The 18160-nt window shown below is 53.1% G+C and overlaps 7 protein-coding genes across 7 annotated transcripts; 5 read left to right on the forward strand and 2 right to left on the reverse strand.

The window, feature by feature from the left end:
* Positions 1 to 542: 542 nt before the first annotated feature.
* Positions 543 to 4802, forward strand: UHO2_00055 (uncharacterized protein; the record flags this gene model as incomplete). Its single annotated transcript, XM_041556675.1, has 1 exon — positions 543 to 4802. The coding sequence occupies one exon, from the start codon at positions 543 to 545 to the stop codon at positions 4800 to 4802; it is 4260 nt and encodes a 1419-aa protein (XP_041412609.1).
* Positions 4803 to 5126: 324 nt separating this feature from the next.
* On the forward strand, positions 5127 to 8417 carry UHO2_00056 (putative MSH1 - DNA mismatch repair protein, mitochondrial; the record flags this gene model as incomplete). Its single annotated transcript, XM_041556676.1, has 1 exon — positions 5127 to 8417. The coding sequence occupies one exon, from the start codon at positions 5127 to 5129 to the stop codon at positions 8415 to 8417; it is 3291 nt and encodes a 1096-aa protein (XP_041412610.1).
* A 64-nt stretch (positions 8418 to 8481) lies between these two features.
* On the reverse strand, positions 8482 to 9900 carry UHO2_00057 (putative TYS1 - tyrosyl-tRNA synthetase; the record flags this gene model as incomplete). Its single annotated transcript, XM_041556677.1, has 1 exon — positions 8482 to 9900. One exon carries the CDS (start codon positions 9898 to 9900, stop codon positions 8482 to 8484), a length of 1419 nt encoding a protein of 472 aa, XP_041412611.1.
* Positions 9901 to 10657: 757 nt separating this feature from the next.
* On the forward strand, positions 10658 to 11353 carry UHO2_00058 (uncharacterized protein; the record flags this gene model as incomplete). Its single annotated transcript, XM_041556678.1, has 1 exon — positions 10658 to 11353. The coding sequence occupies one exon, from the start codon at positions 10658 to 10660 to the stop codon at positions 11351 to 11353; it is 696 nt and encodes a 231-aa protein (XP_041412612.1).
* Positions 11354 to 12017: 664 nt separating this feature from the next.
* UHO2_00059 (uncharacterized protein) lies at positions 12018 to 15146 on the forward strand (the record flags this gene model as incomplete). The annotated part of the gene is made up of 1 exon (XM_041556679.1): positions 12018 to 15146. The coding sequence occupies one exon, from the start codon at positions 12018 to 12020 to the stop codon at positions 15144 to 15146; it is 3129 nt and encodes a 1042-aa protein (XP_041412613.1).
* A 559-nt stretch (positions 15147 to 15705) lies between these two features.
* UHO2_00060 (uncharacterized protein) lies at positions 15706 to 17366 on the forward strand (the record flags this gene model as incomplete). Its single annotated transcript, XM_041556680.1, has 2 exons — positions 15706 to 17152; positions 17263 to 17366. The coding sequence occupies 2 exons, from the start codon at positions 15706 to 15708 to the stop codon at positions 17364 to 17366; spliced, it is 1551 nt and encodes a 516-aa protein (XP_041412614.1).
* Positions 17367 to 17755: 389 nt separating this feature from the next.
* Positions 17756 to 18160, reverse strand: UHO2_00061 (uncharacterized protein; the record flags this gene model as incomplete). Its single annotated transcript, XM_041556681.1, has 1 exon — positions 17756 to 18160. One exon carries the CDS (start codon positions 18158 to 18160, stop codon positions 17756 to 17758), a length of 405 nt encoding a protein of 134 aa, XP_041412615.1.

Consider the following 18160-nt stretch of genomic DNA (forward strand, 5'->3'; position numbering starts at 1 on the left):
TGCCTTGATTCCCTCGGCTGTAGCCGATCCACACTTTGCGTCAGACGTAAGCTTCTCTTCCCATCTTGCCTCTCCTAGCGCAAAAACAATTTCGGAACATCCTACGCCGACGCTCAACTTGCTTTTGTCTCTTTTCGCAACTTGTCGGCTCCTCCGCACAGTCCTCAAACCCCACACACCCTATCCGTCATCCATCATCCATCATCCATCTCTTCCCATCCTCTCCACACACCACACACACCACACACGCTTCACCTTTTTTTTTTCTTCTTTTTTTTTTTTTTTCTCTTTCGCCTCTTTCTTCCAATCCAAGGTCGATTCTTCTGAACGCTTCGAAGGCATCGTTTGGGCAAGCAAGCCATTTTCACGCAACATAGACTCGAAATGCGTTATCGGTAGACTGGCTTGCAACCAACTCGATCGGCTCCAATCCGACACGAATCACTCATCGGCAGTGCCTCTGCTGCTCCAATCGATCGGCACATCCGAAGCAGGTTATTTCGAGCTGAGTCAGCCTGCGCATCGCGCCGATGGCAATCGAAATGGCAGCGATGGACGGCGATTCGAAACCCACCACCAAGCGGATATCTTATGTTTTGCCACCATGTCGCTCACCACCAAAGACCTTCGGCCTGCCTCCATTAGGTGCTGACCGCTGCTACAACACTGGTCCATTGCTCATACCCCGTTCGCGCAGCACCCATCCCTCTGCTCACGCGACCACCATCAACAATGCTGCACCTTCCACATCGTCTCTCGCCTCCTCGTCAGCTGCTTCTACTTCGAATCAGTCCACTCGATCCGGTGCATCGCTCTCATCGCACCCGCAGCATTCGCTTGCCGTCTCTTCCCTTGCTATAGACACCACCACTTGCATCGCTAGTTCCGCCGACGGCAGCGACTCTGACGACGACCAAGATGATGATTACGTTCCAGAGAGTCACACGACCCACGATCGACATTCTGTCCCTCCAGGTATTCTCTACACTGGTGGTCGAGATGGTCTTGTTGGTGCTTGGCAGCTCCGTCTTCCCATGCGCAACAGAAAGGCGCAGCGCATCTACCGTCCCAACGGCACAGGATCCATGTCAGATCTACAATACGATGACGACATCGGTCTGCTCGCCGACACCTCCGCTCTGCCCGGCGGTGGAGGAGCTTCCGACATTGACATCCTCGCATCCTGGCAAGCTGATCCACTCCGTGCGCACCGTGCAAAAAGCACACGCTTTCGGCAATGTGTCCAGTCACATACAGACTGGATCAACGATATCATCCTCTGCAATCAGAACCAGACCCTCATCTCAGCATCGTCAGATCGTACCGTCAAGGTCTGGAACCCTCACGATCCACGGCACAGCCTCAGCCCACACGTCCTCGGCACCCACAAGGACTATGTCAAGGCACTTGCACATGCTTCTGATGCCGGCTATGTGGCTTCTGGCGGCTTCGACAAGCGCATCAAGCTCTGGGACATTCGCGAGGCCAGGTCCGCACCTATGCTCGAGCTCGACGACAAGGCGGTCAAGACCTCGGTCTATGCATTGAGTGTCAACCCGGGTGGTGCTGTTATTGCCGCTGGCTCGCCTGAACAGCATGTCAAGGTCTGGGATCCACGAAGCGGCCGTAAATGCGCAGAGCTCGTGGGTCACACTGACAATGTGAGGACAGTGCTGGTCAGCGAAGATGCTCGGTACTTGCTTTCTGGTTCTGCCGACTCGACAGTACGTCTTTGGTCCTTGGGTGAACAGCGATGTTTGCATACGTTCACGCATCATGCCGATTCGGTATGGTCCTTGTTCTCGGATCATCCAACGCTCGATGTCTTCTACTCAGGAGACCGACAGGGTTACGTGTGCAAGGTGGACTGGGAGCGATGCGCCGAAGTGTCCGAAGGAGAGTGTGTTGTCTTGTGCCAAGAACGCGATGCAGCCACCGAAGAGGAAAGCAAGGACGACGATCACAATCAGCTGCCGCACCACCATCCCGATCTGCACAGATGCGATGCCAAGTCGGGTATCCAGAAGATCATTGCGCTCGACGATACCTACTTTTGGACAGCTACGGGTCAGACTAGCGTCAATAGGTGGAGGGATGTCCCACGTCGGTCCGAACGCGAAGCTATCTATCCCATCGGAGGGTTACACAATCCATCTCGAGACTTACTGCACCGAACCTCGTTTGGCAGTCACACTTTGAATCGACAGAGCATGGAGACGAGTCGATCGCCTGAATCTGCATCGCAGCTCTCACACCAGCCTTCAGTCACTTTTGCCGAGCCTACCATCGCTTCCACTCATCTAGGTTCCTCCTCTGGGTATGCTGCCACTGACAATGCCGCAACAGCATCCGCGACGCTATCTGCACTTCAGACTGGTATGGGCTTGCCACCAGCAGGAATCTCGCTAGCAGCTACCATGCACGGCATTCCCTTCGACAGCCTCGTCAACCTTGCTCCTATCAGCGATCCCTACGGCGACAAGATCGGCTTGGGGAGTGTCAGTATGCGCGATCCACGAAGTCACCCGGAAGACTTGATCATCGGTACCACCGCACCCTTGAGTTCCATCGCCAGTCGAATCTCGATGGATCAATCCAGCATCGTGATGCCATCCACTGCAACGCGGTCTCCTGCTATGTCGCCTGTCAACCCTCATCTTGCTCATGTTCAGGCTATGGACATGCCCAACCGCCCTGCCAGCACACGCTCAGCTAGCCTTCGCTTTGCACCCACCGATCAGATGTACGAGCCTGAAGGTTTGGGCAAATCGTGGGAGAGTGGGTCTGACACTGATGCTTCCACTCCAGCCAGGCAGATGGACAAGTTTCGAATTGGCCAGCAGTCGGGCGCGGACAGTGATGCAATCGAAGAAGATGCAGATGACGAGGATGATATTGCCTACCAAGCCCGTATGGCGTTCGAAGATCGCGAGCTGGCCGAAGAAGCTCGACCTCTACGCCAGAAACCCGATGTGGTCATCCGCGGCTCGCACGGCTTGATCCGTTCATCGATGCTCAACGACCGACGTCACGTCATCACCATCGACAGCACTGGCGCCGTTATGCTTTGGGACATCATCAAAGGTGTCTGCATCGGCGACTTTGACCGGGCGGAAGTCGACAAAGCCGCCCTTGAGTCAAACCTGATCCCTTACACCTACATGCGCAAGTGGAGACCGGAACAGACTCCGGGTGACACGCTCGAAGTGGTCAAAGAGCGCATCGAAGGTCAAGGTGTTACTCCGCTCTGGTGTTTTGCTGAGACTCGAAGTGGTGCTTTGACTGTTCACATTGAGGAGCCGCGATGTTTCGAAGCAGAGTTCTACATTGATGAGTTTGCGGATTGTGTCGATATGGCTACCTTCAAAGAGGATCAGAGAGGGCAGGTGGCCAGATGGCTGCTAAGAAACCTTTTCAATGGGTTTGTGCAAGCGGAGAGCCAGATGCGGGGTGGTGCTGCTACTGCTGCTGACGGAGAAGGGCGATTGCCGCCAGAAACGCCTGCTTGGGATAGGATTGTCAGAGCGCCAAGAAACGGTCCTTTCACACCGGGCATGACAATGGGTCTAGCAACTTCGGCAAAGACTCCTGCTCTCACTCCAGGTCCTTCGAATCCGCTTGTGCTCGGTTGGGCTCAGCAGAGGGAGAATGGAGGAGCGAGTGGGGAGCGTACTTCGTTGCCGACAAGCTCGACCCTGATGGGCGGACCTGGACAGGCCGGCCCTGGAGACCACTTCTCTTCGAAAGGCTCGACTCCATCGTCTGGCGGCAAGATCCCGCAAACACCAGGTGCGAAAGCAAAAGACGGCTCTTCGACAACAACCGACGAGATCAATGGCAACAACAACACCGCCGTCACTCCTGGCGTCGGCAACGGTATTGGCGGCAGTGGGTTCATGAACAAGTTCCGTTTCGGCAAAAACAAAGACAAATATGAAGCCAATGCAGACTCGCCCGACGACGCAGCCAAGAAAGCTAAAGATGCAGCTTCCGCTCTGGCCACAGACGATGCCAACGATGGCAACAAGACCCTAACCCGTGCCCAAAAGCTTACAGAGCTGTTCAACAAGCCTCTCCAACCAGCATCGCTCTCCGAAATGCCTCGACTCCCCTTACCACCCGATACAGCAGTCATCATCTCTCAGTCCTCTGCCGATGCTGGATCTTGGGAGGCAGTCTATCGCGGTCTAGTCAGCTGTACAGCCGAAGATACCGAAATCCTCGAACAAACCGCACCACTCTGGCTCCTCGATTGCCTCCTCCACAACCACGTCAACTCCCGCGAGCCGGTTAAGCTGAGCTTCACACTAACACCCTACAAACCAGCCGATAGCAAATCGGACGGGTTTGGAGGATACGATCTCAACACAGCCCACCCTATGCCTGAAATGCCAATCGGCAATGCTAGGTTGACAGCAACAAGATGTTTAAGGATCAAGAAGGCGTGTAGTTATGTAGCGGAGAAGTTGGAGCTGAGCGCGCCGAGGTCTAGGACCGCCAGTATAAATGCTAGTAGAAGGTCGAGTGTTGAGAAGAAGATTGCTACTCCGGCAGCAGTGGGAAGTGGTGCAGGTCTGAACATGACTCCTGCTGCTCCGCAAGAGAAGTGGAGTCAAGCGGAAGGACAAGAGGGAGGGGAGGCGATGGCGCCGCACGATATGATCGAGATTTTGTGCAACGATACCTTGCTACCCGTAGATGTGACGCTTGCGCAGGTTCAAAGGTTCTATTGGAGAAGTGGTGGGGATGTCAAACTCGAGTATCGTATGAAACCGATCGGAGGAGGAAGGAATGGAGGGTGATACTGTGTTCGCCGTTGCGGAATGCTATTCGTTTGATCGCTTTGATTGGCGGGAGTGAATTCGAGCTTGAGAAGAAATGAATCGTGAATGTGGGGGACCCGCGGAGGTTCGGACTTCGTCAAGAACGGTTTGAGAACGGTTTGCTTCCCTCCACCTCCGGCCAACGCGAAGAAGAATTGCTTTCTCACTTCCTCTTCTTCTGACCATCATCTCGTCCTCGCGCACGGCTCTGCGCCTCTCTTACTACTACGCAAGCAACATGTCCGACGGGCCGTAATCTTGCTTGAAGTTCACGCTTCCCTATTCTTGCTTCGATCCACAGCCATGCGGCCGACCACATTCGCAGGTGTGGCCCGAGCTTCACGTACGATCTGCGACATTCACTGCGATGTTGCAACATCTTCCAGAGTCACCCTGTCCAGCTACTCTCTCCTAACATGCCGTTCGCAAAGAGCCATCGATGCAAGTCGGCTGGCGACTGCGATGAGCAGGTCCTTCTCAATCCATCCAAGAAGGTGCAATAAGAAGCAAAGTGAAGAAGCACTTGCTGAGGGCTCGGCATCAACAACAGCACCAGTAACGAAACGCAGAACGAAAAGAAGCACCACAGTGGCATACGATTCAATGTCAACACAGATACTGGGTGCCGATGGAAAGCCGCTCTCTGCGCTGTCACCCCTAATACCGCCAGCTACAAGAAATAGAAGGACCAAAGCTCGCATCAAGCCTGTATCGCCTCCAGCTAGCGATGCAGACACCACCACCATCGGTTCTACTGGAGCCACAAAGCACGCTTCTGATCCTGCTCCGACTTCGGACTTGGAGCCTTCTCCCCGCTGGCCACCCTTGGCAGCCTCTGTTCTATCCGACATGGCCCGATTCCCCTCAACCATCCTCCTTACCCGAGTTGGCGGTTTTTACGAATCCTACTTCCACCAAGCCCCCCTCCTTTCCTCCATCCTCTCCATCAAGCTCGCAATCCGTAAATGGGGAGGTCAAGAAGTTCCCATGGCCGGATTCCCCGTCTTTCAGCTCGAGAAATACCTCAAAATCTTAGTTCTAGAGAAAAACCTCCTCGTGGCTATCTCGGAAGAGTTTAGGGAGCATGGGGAGATTGTGAGGAGGGTGAACAGAGTGGTTAGCCCGGGTACGCTGATTGATGAGAAGTTTTTGGATCCTTTCCAGAATAATTTCATTGTTGGAGTGAGTGCGGAGGTGAAGGGGGGAGGGGAGGAACAGGGAGATGGAAGACTTAGGTTTGGTATAGCGTGGTTAGATGTGGGTACTGCGGATTTCAATACGGCGGTGTGTGAAGATTTGAAGAGTTTGAGGGATGAACTTGCAAGGATTGGGGGGAGGGAGGTGGTTGTTGATGCTAGTACTATCGATGTTGAAGGCCTTGAAGCTGCCAATCACACACAGGATACAACATCTTCAACAGTGGAAGATGTTGCAGAGAGACAGGATAGGGTAAAGCTAGACATACGAGACCTAGTCACGGATCCTTCTGTCTACATTTCCCATTTCCAACCCCCTCCTCCCTCGTCAGACACCTCAGAATCCACCACTCCACTCCCACCTCCATCTGTAGAGATGGACCCCCTAGAATCGCTCACAGTCCAATCCCTAATCTCCTACCTCCGCACACGTCTCCTTTCCCCCACAACCTCAACCCTATTCTCATCCCTCACCCTCACTTCCCCCTCCCACCAAGCTCTCTCATCATCAATGCAAATCGACGCGCACACCCTAGCCGCACTCGAGATCCGCTCTACCTCCAACACCACCTCCACCCGCGGCTCTCTTTTATCTACCATCCGACGCACCGTATCCAAAGGTGGGGCTCGATTACTGACTCAGTGGTTATGCAATCCTTCCACATCTCTCTCCACTATTGAAGCTCGGTTGGATTTGGTGGAGTTATTACTGAAGCGGAAAGAGCTGAGGGAGGATCTAAGGGGAGTACTAAGGCAAGGTGCGGGAGATGTGAGTAGAGTGCTACAAAAGTTGATTACGAGGAGAAACGACGAACAGGATTTGTTGGAGGTAAGGGATTCTATTGGTGCTATGAACCGGGTTAAGGAGCTCATGGCAACAGAGATGGGCTTTATGCAAGAAGGGAGTAAAGAGAAAGGAGTGTTGCAGGGGCTGTGTGAGAAATTCAACGATCTTAGTGATTTGGCGGCAAAGCTGGGGGATGCGATAGATGAGAGGGTGATAGCTGCTAGATTGGAGAGGCAAGAGAATCTGGCTCATGAAGTTGAAGGTGTTGCTTCTGATCTCAGGGAGAGTAGTGCTTCTGCTCGTTCGAAGATCCGCAATTTAGGCTCTAAGTCCAACAAAACTCAACAAGAGGAGGAATGGGAAGAGGGATTGTGGGGCGACTCTTTTGAACATCTTATTCGACCTTCTTCTTCCAAGCTCCTAACCTCTCTCACCCGTCAGTATCAGTCCCTGCGACGTAGCGCTTTTCGGTTTGAAAAGGATTTTCAGAGTACGTATGGAGGAGATTTTATCTCACTCCGCTTCGTGATGGGGCAAGGATATGTGATCCATTCTCGTGGGAAAGCCCTTCCTTCTACCCCACCCAATGCTTCGACTGAGGGGGAAGGGGAAGATTTGACGGTGCACATCGCGGGGAAGAATCGCAGCACACACACCTATTACTCCTCCCTCTGGTCATCTCTCGGATCTCGCCTGGACCAAGCAGCGAAAGAAATTTCGGCTGTGGAAGCGATCGAACTCGAAACCCTCCGACAATCCGTTCTCACCCACTCCAGCCGGCTTCGAACCAACGCCAAACTTCTCGATCAAATCGATGTACTGCTAGGCTTTTCTCAAGCTGCAGAGGAGTACTCCCTCTCGAGGCCCATATTGGATGATTCGACTGACATGAACATCCTGTCCGCCCGTCATCTCAGTGTTGAGCTGGGATTGCTGGAAAGGGGAAGATTGTTCACACCTAACTCCCTCTCCCTCACCTCCCCAGCCCCTCAAGGAGCAGGAGGAAAGGTTCATGTAATCACAGGCCCGAACATGGGCGGAAAATCCACTTTCCTCCGATCCATAGCACTCCTCACAATCCTTGCTCAATGCGGATCATTCATCCCCGCCCTCCCCAACTCCCGTCTTGGCCTAGTCGACCGCATCTTCACCCGAATTGGCGCAAATGACGACGTGTTTCGCGACAGATCAACCTTCATGGTCGAAATGTCCGAAGTTGGGGAGATACTAAACAGAGCAACAGAAAAGTCCCTGGTGATAGCAGATGAAATCGGAAGAGGAACAAGTAATTTAACGGGAATAGCGGTCGGGTTTGCAACGTTGAAAACGTTAAGGGAGAGAGGGTGTAGGACTTTATTCGCTAGTCATTTTTATGAGATTTGCGATTTGGTACAATCGCAGGAGGATGTGAAGGAGGGGGTGGAGTTTTGGGCTACAGATGTGGAAGAAACCGAGGTGGGAGGGATTGTTTATTCTCATGTGTTGAGACCGGGAGTGAATAGGGAGAGTTATGGATTGCAGGTTGCTAGGTTGGCGAGGTTGCCTGATTCGACGCTCAAGATTGCTGAAGAGACACTTGCTTCGCTCAAAGCTAAGACTGGCCAGCCCTAGTATCTCACACACAAACACGAAGATGAATGGCGATGCTACCATCTTAATCGCTTGCAATGTAAACCTATTGGATATGAACATTCTCAACCCCAACCCGAGTGGCATCGACAAACGTCTCATTCTCTTTATCCGTCGGCTCCTTCTTCGCGCCCTCCTTTTCCGCTGGCAAACTTCCACCCTGCTGTTGTTTCTTCGTCGCTTTCGCCTTCGCCTTGTTCTCTTCCTCAATCTTCTGATTAGCCAGAGCCTCTTCCTCCGTCTCGGCAGTCCCACCTTCTTCTTTGGTGTAAAGATGGGCGAAACGAGGGTTAATCTTTTTCTCCTTCTTCTTCACCACTGGTGTATCTTCGGGATAAGCATCTTCTTTGGCTTTCTTAAATTCCGCATCGGTCTCGAACAGCTTTTGAACTGGCTCGAGTAATGCAGTGATTGCCTCAGAAACCGCTTTCTTGAGGTCTGCAGGATGAACCGCACCCGAAGCGTAATCTTTCTCGAGCGAAGAATAGTCGGAGTAGTGCAGGGAACCGCCGTATTTCTCAGGTCGAACGATGGCGAACATGGTTCCTTTTGGAGCGTCGGTGCCGACGAATGATCTTGCTGCTCCTTGGGATTCCTGTACTGGAGTACCCATGGATTCGCTTTCCACGCGCAATCGAGCGATAGGGAAGAGTACAGCCCGGACAAAGCCGAGAACTCCATTTCCTTCGATTTCACCCGGAGCACAAACCGCATCAGCGATCTTCTTTTGAACGTCCTTTGGTGTGTCCAGGAAGTCGATCTTGGAGCTGTTATCAGAGGAGCTCATCTTTGATCCTTTCAGGCCTGGAACCATAGCATTCATCAAATGCGCCCTCTTCTTGTAACCCAACTTCGGCAAGTACTGTTCAGCAAAAGTAAAAATCTTCCTCTGGTCTACACCACCGAACTGCATATCCACATCCAAATACTGTTCGTCCAACGCCTGTAGTCCAGGGTAGAGCAAACCAGAAAGAAGTGGCGAAGAAACTTGCTTGACCACTTCCGCTCCAGCTTTTTTCGCATCGTGCTCGGTAACGCTTGCGCACAACCGGTAGTTGTCCATGTTGTAAGCCTCCGTCAGCTGGTAGCTGCTCCCCACTACAAACACCAACCTGTCGGTGGGGACACCGATGGCTTTGAAGACAGCGGTGAGCACGTGGCGGTAGTAGTTGACTCGATGACGGACGAGTTCGATAGGAGCTTTGAGGTTGTCGAGAAAAGCATGGATATCGGCTAGGAGGATCTTGACCTCGACCCCAGCGCGAAGGAAGTCAGCAATTTTGGTGAGGGGCACTAGGTAGCCAACGTGAGGACGACCAGTGGGGGCTGTACCCCAGTAGGCGGAGAGGGGCCGTTCATCTTTTTCGAGAATGGATTTGATGATGTCTGAACCGAGAACTTCGTCGAGATCGCGGGTGATGAGGGTGTAGCGTTCTTCGGCGGAGAGTTTGGCTTGAGATGACATTGCGGTGGTTTTCTACGAGGTGAGACCGGGGAGGTGGTGATGGGGTAGAACGGAAGGAATGGATGGTGGGATTGGTTGTTGGAGTGTGCACAAGTGCAAAAAACAAGCGCAAGAAGAAAGCTCGTGCGAGTCAACTTTGGCTCTGACTCGGTCGTGATTTGTAATGCTTGTGTAATGAAGGCGTGCCGCGTTATGAGATCAACACGCACCATTGGCGATACGCGTGGCTCTGACCGAAACAGCTCCTCTAAGCGCCATGATTGAGCCATCGAGGGCATGGATGGTCTTCGGTGTTCATCGACCGGGAGATCGTCTCGGCTGCAACCTGCGCAAAGAACGGTGAGGTTGAAAGAATGCCCTGCTGTATTGAGGTGGAAGATCAGGCTCGGTCTCTTGACGTGGAGTCTTTTCTACAGCCTCGGGTAATTGACAGGATGAACCCCATTCTGATGTCGCCTGTTACGGCACTGCATGTGGGAGCCCCGTGCGGGGTGAGAAGAACAAGAGAGAGGTTCTCTCGCTCGATTTTCGCAGCTCCGCGGCGGATAGGTATGATGGGCACGAAGAAAGGCTTGGGATTTGAAGGCGAGGTGTATGATATCGCCGGCTCCGCGTGCAACCGGAGCTTGATGTTTGGTGGCTTGTCTCAAGAGCATTCTTCCCATCGACCTCGCTTCCACATAAGTAGCGCTCTCACCATCATCAAACCCCGCACATACAGCCACCCTCCACCGCCATAGAAAGGGCAATTGCCACTATGTCTGGCACATCCAAACTCTTCGCTGACATCGATGCGCAGTACGCCGATCGAGTGGCCACCATGTCCGATGAAGCCAAAATGCTTGTCGGACTCCCCTACCTCGCCAACACCTCCGATCTCATCCGCGCCCGTGCTAAAGCTCGTCGTCTTCAGAGCGAATACAACAAAACCGGCCCCACCTCCGCCCTCGATGCTCCTTCCTCCTCCTCCACCCTTGCCGAGGGTCAAAACCTCATGTCAGACGACCGCAAACGCTTACTCTCCCAACTCCTGGAACTGCCTCCCTCTGCGGTGGAAAAAGTCGAAATCGAACCGCCCCTCTACGTAGATTACGGAACCAACATCAAACCTGAAGGCGCTTTCTACGCCAACTACAATACAACGATCTTGGATTGTTCAGAGGTTAGGTTGGGCGATGGAGTGTTGTTCGGACCGAATGTTAGTATTTATTGCGGTACACATAGCGTTAGTGTCAAGGAGAGGAAGGAAGGGTTGGAGAGGAGCTTGCCGGTGAGTATTGGGAGAGATACTTGGGTGGGTGGTGGAACGATCATTATGGCTGGGGTGACGATCGGAATGGGATGTACGATCGGTGCCGGGAGTGTGGTTACAAAGGATATTGCGGATTGGAGTGTGGCTGTGGGAACTCCGTGTAGAGTGTTGAGGACGTTGAGTGAGGATGAGCGAGCGTAGGAGTACACCAGGATAGAGACACGATTGCGACCACCAGAAGCATGCACGCTACGACATCTCATAGAAGTCAATGACAGATGTATCAGATGGATAGGTTTGTGCGCCCGAAGTAGTGTCATGAGCTTTCCAATTGAGCTACGAAATGCGTGCGCGAAGTCTATCACAAGCTTAAAGTGTGAGCCGGCTACCGAAGTCATCATGATCAAAGCTGGTGGGTGTAGCCGTTTCAGATGGTGTATGAGACCATGGGAAACTATGTCGGCCATCTGTTAAGCGGCATGCCGATGTCGGTTCGGGCCTATGTGATGTATATCCGAATGAGTGAAGTTGGCAAAGCGTGTGAGATCGAAATAGAACTCACATACCTTCACTTGCACCCTCGAAAAAACGCGGAACTCGGGGTTACCTACGCCAAACTGAAATCCAAATGGTAACGCTCGTACCATCATTCTGTGAAACACGACTCTTCATCCTCTTCAAAACTTACCAAGCTCCTTCAGCTTTGTCGCCGAACCTAGTACAGCAGCGGACAGGGGGAAAGCTGATGCCATCTGGGATACTCATCATGCTTTGCTGAAGCTTTGACACCTGTCCTCCACCTCAAACGATTACCCTGCCACAGGGGATTGAAGCTGGACCTCCACGGTTCTTGACATCCTTCAGCATGACAACACCAACCCCGGCAGGCAGCTCAACCGCTGCAATCCGTCTCACTGCGTCCTCGCCACTAGCCATCTTATCCCACGCCACACCGCGAGGCAGCTCCATCGCACTCTCTTCTCTCCAGGCCCTACCTGAAACACAGCTGGTTCTCGTCCTACTCGACCATCCCACAATCCGTCGCAAGTGGCGCACAGTCGTAGTACCGCTCGTCGAATCAATATCCAAAAAGCTCAATGCCGCCTGCTCCGGCTCGCGCCTAACCATTGGCTGCGTCGTCTACCGTCCCACAACAGACAAATCCCTCCTTCGCCCAACATGGACGCTCTCCCGCACAAAGCTCCAACCAGGATCAAAGCTCATTGCTTCCAACCTCACCGCCCCCGAATCCTGGCTTGGCTCCGAACCCAATGCATCACACCACACTGACGTGGGAGCCTCGACATACTCGCTCATCGACGGACGCAGCACCGCCAAACCGACAGCCCACGTACTCGAAGCGTTCGTTGCAGCACAAGAACTTCTCCAATCGAGCGACAACGGTGTGCATAACCCTTTGGCGCCAAAGAAGCCTCCAGTGATGGCGAGACATATGCTGCATGTCTGTTTGGATTCTGCCGATGTAGCGCTGGATCTGACCAGTCCGCCGTTCTTCAATGCCGATGCGGCGAACGATCGCGTTAATGCGCTTACTGTGGGAGCGAAGCTGGCGAGATTGGGCGTTTCCATAAGTAGCTGTGCGGTCAAAGCTGATGGAGCGAATGGGGCGGCATCGACGACGAAAGAAGCTCTAGCGGCGATTTTGGGAATGCATAAGAGTGTTTCAGAGCCGAATAAGCTGGCTAACGAAGATTTGGCAGCTCTGTTGCCCGAAGCGATCAGAGCGAAGATCTTTAGTGATGCGAATATTATTTCTACTGGATTGACGCCGATGGCGGGGCAGCAAAGGGTGGGTATAGCAGCGGCAGCAGCGCCATCAGCAAAGAGAGCAAGGGAGGAAGAAGGTGATGCAGCCTCAACCCCTGTTAAGCGGTCTAAATCTGGTAGCATCTCTCAAACCCAGCCTGCAACAGCCGCATCTGCTGCTTCTGCCACCACCAATCCCACCGCATCCTCATCGACAGCCGCACTACCAGGCGAGATTCCACGAAACATCAAACTAGACCCAAGCATAAGCACCAAAGTCCTCTTCCTTCGTTCTCAACAAGAAACCATGATAAAAAATTGGGCTGCTGCTTACGCTACCGTCTCTAAAGCCGAATCCGACTCCTCCAACTCAGGCTCGTCTCCTGCGAAAGCACCTGGGATGAACAAAGCCTACCTGGAACAACTCAAAGCCCAACTAATGACCCAGCAGCAAGCGTTGAAGATGTTGGTGCACAGGATCATCGGGAGACAGGAAACAGCGCCGAATTTCAATGTTAGTTTGCAGAGTTTGATCAATATAGATAAAGAGGCGAAGGAGATGGGTGTGCATTTGGGCGGGCCGAGTAGTGGGCCTCCTGGTGGTGTGACTGGTGGGGTTCGGCTGGGGAGGAGTGGAAGTTTCACGGGTCCACAACAACAACAACAGCAGCAGCAGCAGCAGCATCAGGCCACAAAACCGGTCGTCGCGCCAGTACCAGATCCAGTAGCGGCTGCAAACAGCAATGTCAACACAGCGGTTCAACCTCCACGAGCAACAGCAAATGTTGGTGCACCACCACCCTCCCCCACCCGACCGAAACCTTTCTGGCGGGGAGCTCTCACCTGGTCTGTCATCTCGGATCCCGTTACAAAACAAAAACGCGATGTTGCAACCCTCGTTTCGGCGACCTCCAACTCTCCTTCCTTAGACCGTCTAATGATGCCATGGCCTGACAAGCTTCAGATAACAGCAATCTCTCAACTTTCGCCTCGCAACCTCCAAGTTTATGCCCAAAGCCAAAATGCACCTTACATCCTCTTCGCAACCCAAGAAGCAGGTCAGCAAGAGCCTGGGCCGGTTCTAACAGCAGCTAGCGCGGAGAAGAATAAGCAGATGTACTCGAGTTTGGCGAGTAGTTTAGACGCAAAGAAGAGCTGTGCGTTCATCCGGCATGGAAGTAGTGCAGGTGCGGGTCTGGTCTTGTTTGCTACGACGCAGCCGACGAGTAGTGCAGAAAGACAGCAGAAGGGTCCAGGAACGGCGAAGTTGATTGGAGTGGTATTGAAGGACAGTATTCCATTTTCGAAGTTGTTGGCAGCACAGAGTAGCGGTGTGGGGGTGCAGCAGCAGAGTAAAGCGGAGGGGGGAGAGGCGGGGAGGAGTAGAGGTGCTAGTGCGTCCAGATCGCAGCTGCCACAGGTGGAACAACAGAGTCAAGCGCAGGCGGTACCCGCTCTAGCACAACCACAAGCGCAAGCGGTGGCGAGTGGCATGGGTCTAGGTTCTTCAATGCCGTTTAATTTAGCTGCGTTGAATGCTGTTGGGAATCTACCCGTTTCGGGTGTTGGTGCAACAGGAGGGATTGGGGCGGGGTTGCAGAATAATTCGAATGCTATGGGGGTTGCGATTGGGAATCCTATGGCGAACTTGGGAAACTTCAATTTGAATCAATTGGGGAGTTTGATGGCCGGTCAGCAACAGCAAGCGCAACAGGATGCGTCTAATCAAAACCAGAGCGGAGGACAACAACAACCAAACTTGGCTGCTTTGGCTCAATTCTTGGGTATCGGAGGGCAATCCGCCACCGGTGGACAGCAGCAGCAGATCGGAGGACAGCAGCAGCAGCAGCAGCAACAGCAGCAGCAACAGCAACAGCAACAGCAACAGCAACAGCAACAGCAACAGCAACAGCAACAGCAACAGCAACAGCAACAGCAACAGCAACAGCAACAGCAGGCGCTTTCACAATTGTTTGCCGGAATGGGAAACTTCCAACCGCAGCAACAGCAGCAGGTGCCGCAACAGCAACAACAGCAAGGCGCGGGACAGGGAATGTTTAACAAATTGAATCCCTTCGCTGGTCAGCAGCAACTCCAGCAACAGCAGCAACCGCAACCTCAGCAGCAGCAACTATCGGATGCAGGAGGCGGCAGTGGTGGAGGAGGAATGGATTTCTCTAAACCTATGACGATGGAGCAGTTGCGTACATTGGGCTTCATCTCATAATGACCCTCTATTGCCACTTTCAAAGACATAGTTTCCGATCACACATACGAGGATCGTTTGTGACACAGGCTGAACATCACACACGCTTGTGAATGAAGAGAGGGAAGTGAGACTGCAACTCGAAAAAAAGTGAACTTCGGCGGCGCTCGGAAGATCTTAGAGTGAGAAAAGCAGAATCTAGATGTGCAACATGCTGCATTCGTGCTCGTATTACAAGTGATCCAGTCAGGGAAGATGACGATGCGGCATGCGAATGATGGCAGGCAGTAAGAAGAGTAACGACGTGTGAAGATGGCTATCACAAGATCTCCGAAAAAAAGGGGTCTGCAAGAAGAATAGATTCACGTGTGGGGGAGAGAAAGGGCGATCCTGCCCGATCTTCTGCGACAGAGTGGGGAATCTCAAAGTGGGCAACTGCTGATGGATGCGCGGAAATGCCATTCCCCACAATCTGGAATCATGCCAAACATGCTTACACGACCACGCATCCACCTTGTTCATCAACCGCCATTGTCCGCTTCACGACACTGCATCTCCTCTCTGGAAAGAAGTATCAACGATGGCAGCAGCAACAACAACGACATCCGCAGCAGCAGCAGGCAACATCCTGGACGTGCTAATCATCGGTGCTGGTTGGTCCGGTCTCTCTGCCGCACTCAAGCTCTCGCAAGCCGGTCGTAAAGTAGCTATCCTTGAAGCACGCGAGCGTGTCGGCGGACGTGCCTTCACGCACACCTGGTCGGACAAGAGGGATGTTGATGATAACTCTCGCACTGTTTCGACCGCTAGCGCTAAGGATCAATGGTGCGATTTGGGTTGTTCCTGGATGCACGGTTATTTGGAGGGAAGCCCGTTGAAGCAGTTGACCGACAAGTACGATATTTCTGTCACGATTCCTGGTCCTCGTGATACTGTTGTTGTGGGTGAACAGGGACCATTGCCGCAAGCGTTGTCGCAGAAGCTGACGGAGAATCTGGGGAAAGCGCAAGATGCAGCAAAGCACATTGCTCATGAAAAGGACGTTTCTCCACCGGACGCAAACACTTCGCTTGCCGACTTTTTGTTCGGGGAAAGCTCGCCTTTGTTTGCTGGTCTCGAGTCGGGGGGTGAGAAGAAGGCTGCCGGCGACTTGGCTAGGATGCTCCACATCCCACTTGGTATCGAGTTGGAGAAGGCTAGCCTAAAGTGGTACGGTTTCGAGCAGGCGTTTGTCGGCACTGATGCTGCTCCCATAGGCGGTTTCGCCACTATCATCAACAAGCTTGTTGACGAAATCACTTTGCTCGGCACATCTATCCATACCAGTCAGGAAGTGCAGTGCGTACGAGACGAATTGCAATCGTCCAAGGTCAAGATCATCACCAAGCAAGGCCAGGAGTATGTCGCTCGAACCGCACTCGTGACGATCCCCGTCGCTGTTCTCAAGAAGACGGCCGGTGGTCTGTTCGAGCCAGCATTGCCTGAGCGCAGACTCGATAGGATCAAGCGTGTCTCGGTGGGCAACTTGAACAAGGTGCTTCTCAACTACGACCAGCCTTGGTGGAGCGACAAGACTGGTACTTTGCTTGCCTTGCCTTGCTCTGCTCCTGCACCTGCGTCGATCAAGAGCGACGCTGAGAAGAAGCTGTGGGAGCTTTACTCTTCGACAACACTGATCGTTTCATCTCTGGCAGGTGGAAGATGCGATGCTGCTGGTAAGGGAGCCTCCAACTCGTTGCTCGCCATGGTGGGTGCTGAGGCGGGTAAAAAGCTTGAGGCATTCGAGCGTCTGGATGCAGGAAACGCGCTTCATGCTTACTTGACGGCCCGCATTGGAGCTGGTGAGGATGTCAAAGCTCCTAAGCATATCTTCTACTCGAGATGGGGGGAGCAGCCTTTCACTGGAGGCGCTACTACTTCGCCAGTATCGACTGCAAGCGGCAACTCGCCGTTGGACTTTGAGGCTCTATCGAGACCTCTCTGGAATGGCCGACTCGGATTTGCTGGTGAACACACCGAGATCAACCGTAAGTACGAACCAAGCTCTGATCTGCATGGCATCAGATGACAACAACTGACCACCCTTTGACGCCTTTTTTGTTTTTTTTTTTTTTGTTTTTTTGGCCTATTACAACAGACCGAGGATCGGCTGCTGGTGCCTATGTGTCGGGTGAGAGAGAGGCCAAGCGACTTGTCGCATACCTGGACAAGTTTTATCCTTGTACGGCCAACAAGCTTTGATCTCGTCCTCTGATCGAAAGGCTCAAAGGAATAGCAAAAGTCTTTAACACGCACCGATTGTCTCCGGATACATTGCTCGATTGTGTGCGCTTGTGTCTGTTCAGTGTGTTTGGGTGCTCTGGTCAGGAAGCTAGAAAGGTGGAGTGAAAAGCTATTGGGATGACGCCGCGGAACAGGTTGGCATCGAAAGAGGCTTTCTGAAACAGTGGGGGAGTTCCAGGCGCCCGGTGGCCACGCGGCGATGCGGCGATGCGAAGATTGCTTGCAATGCGGCCACTAGATTGAAGCTCTTTGTGAGTACGTGAACAGGGATGGACACGGACTTGCAAACAGGAACGGGGACAAGCTGGCTCAAACGAGGCTGATGTAGTATTTTTAAGGCCGATCCGTTACTCTGGTAGTGATCCGCGAAACTGTGCATCCTTGGTAATGAAAGCTCGGGAGGCCCATGGAAAACCAGCAATGTCGGACTCTGAGGCGGGAACTGATGGCAAATTTTCATCTCGTTCATGATGGCCAGTCGTGCCGAGATTGTTGCAGGCTGTGGCGTTCTGTTTCTGTGGCATCATTGGGCGGGCACCATTGTTCGATCGCGTCCGTCGGAACTGTTGCGTGCACATGGAGCGATGGAATAAGGGCTCGATGCAGAGCTGTTCCATGGCCCGTCCAGGTTGCAATGAAAATGACACTCTAGAACCGTCAAGCAGGAACATGTTCCGGTTGCTGCGCCACGGCTTGGCCGTTGTCATCTTTTGCTCTCTTTCGGCTTGGGAGATGCACCCATGGGGACGCAT

The sequence above is a fragment of the Ustilago hordei genome, assembly GCF_900519145.1.
Source record: "Ustilago hordei strain Uho2 genome assembly, contig: UHO2_contig_01, whole genome shotgun sequence".
In the NCBI taxonomy this organism is placed as follows: domain Eukaryota; kingdom Fungi; phylum Basidiomycota; class Ustilaginomycetes; order Ustilaginales; family Ustilaginaceae; genus Ustilago; species Ustilago hordei.